Source organism: Panicum hallii, chromosome 1, assembly GCF_002211085.1.
Source record: "Panicum hallii strain FIL2 chromosome 1, PHallii_v3.1, whole genome shotgun sequence".
Lineage (NCBI taxonomy): Eukaryota > Viridiplantae > Streptophyta > Magnoliopsida > Poales > Poaceae > Panicum > Panicum hallii.
Window position 1 is genome coordinate 11,594,284 of NC_038042.1, and position 3,116 is coordinate 11,597,399.

A 3,116-nucleotide genomic window follows, 5' to 3' on the forward strand; every position below is an offset into this window, starting at 1 on the left:
ACAAACCAAACACTAATTTCTTGCATGTAAAATGTTTGACTGAATTTATTTTCCTAACCATCTCCAAGTATGCATGATGCATACATTCTTCTAAAAGTTGCAGAAGTGATCCATTTTCATATTACTGAAGTAATCTTAACATGCCTGCATGAGAGTGGCACCAAAATTTGAACAACCAATGCATTAGCTAACAATAGTCGAAATATGGTCAACACAGTATTGTTTTCTTTAGCATTTATTTCTTGATTTTGATGATACCAATTGGAATAACCACCACAATAGCACCTTGCACAAGCATAATGTACTAAAACCGAAAAAAAGAAATTTAAGAAACATAGCAATAACATGTTTGCTTAAATAAGGAGGAACACCATCCAAAAACTTCAGCGGCATCCTTAAACATATCTAAACCACCGTGCTCTGCTGACTACTGACTGAATCAAGACTTCAGTCTAATTCATGCCATCTTACTTGCACCGGCACCAATGCTTCGCGACTGTCCTGAAGTAGAGAAGATTTGATTCATATGAATACAGTGGTAGGCTAAACAGCAACTTTGGCTGGGAAGGGACATCCTTTCTTGATCGAATAAGAATTCTATGTGATATGCCCAATCGCCATAAAAGGTTCCGTAGCCCCGGAGATGCATTAACTTGTTCAGTTAACGGATGTCATGTCTATAGGAAGAGTAGAAATAGAAACTCGATCATTTGCCTTCAGTGCCTGGAGAGCAAATTCAAAACACTGAGAACAAATGGGAGCAGTTGAATCGAATACACAGATAGCAGCTCAATCCTAGTAAATCTTACTTCTTTGTCCCAGTTGATGCGCAATGTAATGGACAGAAGCAAGAAAATCTGCACCACCAGCCCGCACAAGAGCCCTAACCAAAGCCCCTATTTAGAGTTTGAAGTCGGACTTTATTAAAAAGAATGGCAACATGTTCCCAAGGCAATGTATGAGGAAAAAAAATACCATTCCTCCAAGATGGCAGATAAAAGCGAAAATGACCGCGGCAGGGATTCCAGCAAGGTAATAGGCTGCAAGGTTGATGGAAGCACCTATCTTTTGCTCACCACAGCCCCTGACAACTCCTACAGGTTGAACCTGGGTTAACACAATACGCATCTTCACCATTTACAGTGCACATTAACTTAAAAATCAGCATGTGCCCATAGATAGTTCATGTTGAGGCCCCTAGCTATTTTTCCTTTTTGTTACCTGAAAGAGCGGACTGCTGGCAATCAAGCATGATGGAAGCTGCTACAAGGGGCATCATTCTGGTCGTGTACTTGGTCACTTCCTTGTCGTTGCTGTAAGCGTGCCCCCAGATGCTGCGCACCAGCACCACCACAAGCCCTTCGGACACGCCTAAGCAGACCGGCAGGAACCTGACCACCCTGGCCGCCAGACGGGCCGCCTGTGGCCGCCCTGCGCCGAGCTCGTTCGAAACACGCGTGCTGTGCACGAAAGTATGTGAGAAAGTACTGTTAGTTGTTACCAAGGAAGGTACTACCACAACATGGTTGGAGAACTTTATTTTACATTGGATTTGAGAAATTTGTATCGTCATGTGATGAACAGTGCAGTGCGGTTTGTTCTTTAATTTTGTCGAGCATGGTGGGTTTTGTTGAAGGCGCTGACCAACCTTACGGCAGTACCAAGTCCAGTTGCGACCATGAACGCCAAGGAGTTGGTGTTGAAGCTACAAGAATCATATTAATTTGTGAGCAATGAGAGAGCAAACAACAAGCTGGTAAATTTTCATACTGACCGTCTAGCTATCTGTGTCACAAAATCTGCCATTTTTTAACAAATCAAAGCTAGCAAAAACTCATTTTCATTATCAAAAGCAAGTGTATATTTTTCACCAGATGGAAAGCACGGCCGCCTCGAGCTGAGGGTTCGGGAGAAGACCAGAGATCAGCAACAGTAGCTCAAATGTCCACCACTCCATGCTGCACGCACGTTTGAGCAACGCGCGCAATGAATTATTTGCTTCAAGATTAATGCACTAATATTCTTTTTAATGGAAGACAAGATCGATCCAATCTATGGACGATTCATAGCTTATTTCTCACCAGACCATGAGAGCAGACGGCACGGCGAGCTTCAAGAAGCCGGTGATGCCGCGGAGCGCCTCGCGGGAGAACCCCTGCCAGGTGGTCTTGCAGGACGGCGAGAGCCTGACGTAGAGCGCCAGGAAGGATAGGTTGGCCAGGTAGGAGACGCCGTTGGCCAGCGCGGCGCCGCGGCTGCCGAGGCCGAGCCTGCGCACCAGCAGCCAGCAGACGGCCGGGTGGGCCACGGCGGCGGCGCCGGAGCTCAGCATCGCCGGCACGACGGCGTTCTGCGTCTGCAGGAACCGGGCGTGGCACTGCAGCGGGCCGAACATGAACAGCGCCGGGATGAGGCACCGGATGTAGCGCCCCGCGGCCGCGGCGACCTCCGGGTCCTGGCCGCACCGCGCGAGGGCCTCGCCGGCGAAGGCCCAGGCCGCCGCCACCGGGACGCTCACCAGCGTGAGCACCAGCATGGCCCGCTGCTTGTAGACGCCGAGCAGGTGGTGCTGACCCGCGCCGAAGGCCTGCCCGCACAGCGTGTCCAGGCTGCATGCCATGCCTGTCTGGCAAGGACGACGCGCCGTGCGGCGCGCGCTGTCAGTCCGGTGGCACGACAGAGAGCGCAAACATTTTGTACGAGTGAGGCTCGGACAGTACGGGATGTTTACCAGCAAGCTGAAGCCGGTGACGCCGGCGAAGGAGGTGGCCACGGCGGCGCCGGCGAGCTCGACCTTGCCGAGGTGTCCGACGAACATGACGGAGACCATCTGGACTACGTACTGCAGGAGGCATCCGGCGACGAGCGGGCAGGCGACGCGCAGCTGCTTCTTGACCTCGCTCAACACTGAGCTCTTGTCCCCCTCGTCACCCCCTCCTGCTCCTCCGCGAGTCTCCGTGGCGGCAACTACGTGGGGGGCAGTGAGAAGACGAGAATGCAGCGGCGGCTGTGGCGGTGAACGGGTGGAGCCCGGATTTGAGTACTGGCGTTCAGTGTGAAGCCGAGAAGGGAAGAGGACAAGGCCGATTTGTCAACAAAAGTTCCCCGCCGAACGA

At 51.2% G+C, this 3,116-nt stretch overlaps 1 protein-coding gene across 1 annotated transcript; it reads right to left on the bottom strand.

The window, feature by feature from the left end:
• Window positions 1-212: 212 nt before the first annotated feature.
• LOC112894184 (protein DETOXIFICATION 16-like) lies at window positions 213-2,912 on the bottom strand. The gene is made up of 7 exons (XM_025961815.1): window positions 2,082-2,912; window positions 1,872-1,958; window positions 1,649-1,705; window positions 1,222-1,460; window positions 976-1,094; window positions 810-896; window positions 213-723 (listed from the first exon to the last, which is right to left on the bottom strand). Exons 1-7 carry the CDS (start codon window positions 2,828-2,830, stop codon window positions 658-660), a joined length of 1,404 nt encoding a protein of 467 aa, XP_025817600.1. The 5' UTR covers window positions 2,831-2,912; the 3' UTR covers window positions 213-657.
• Between the last annotated feature and the right edge of the window lie 204 nt (window positions 2,913-3,116).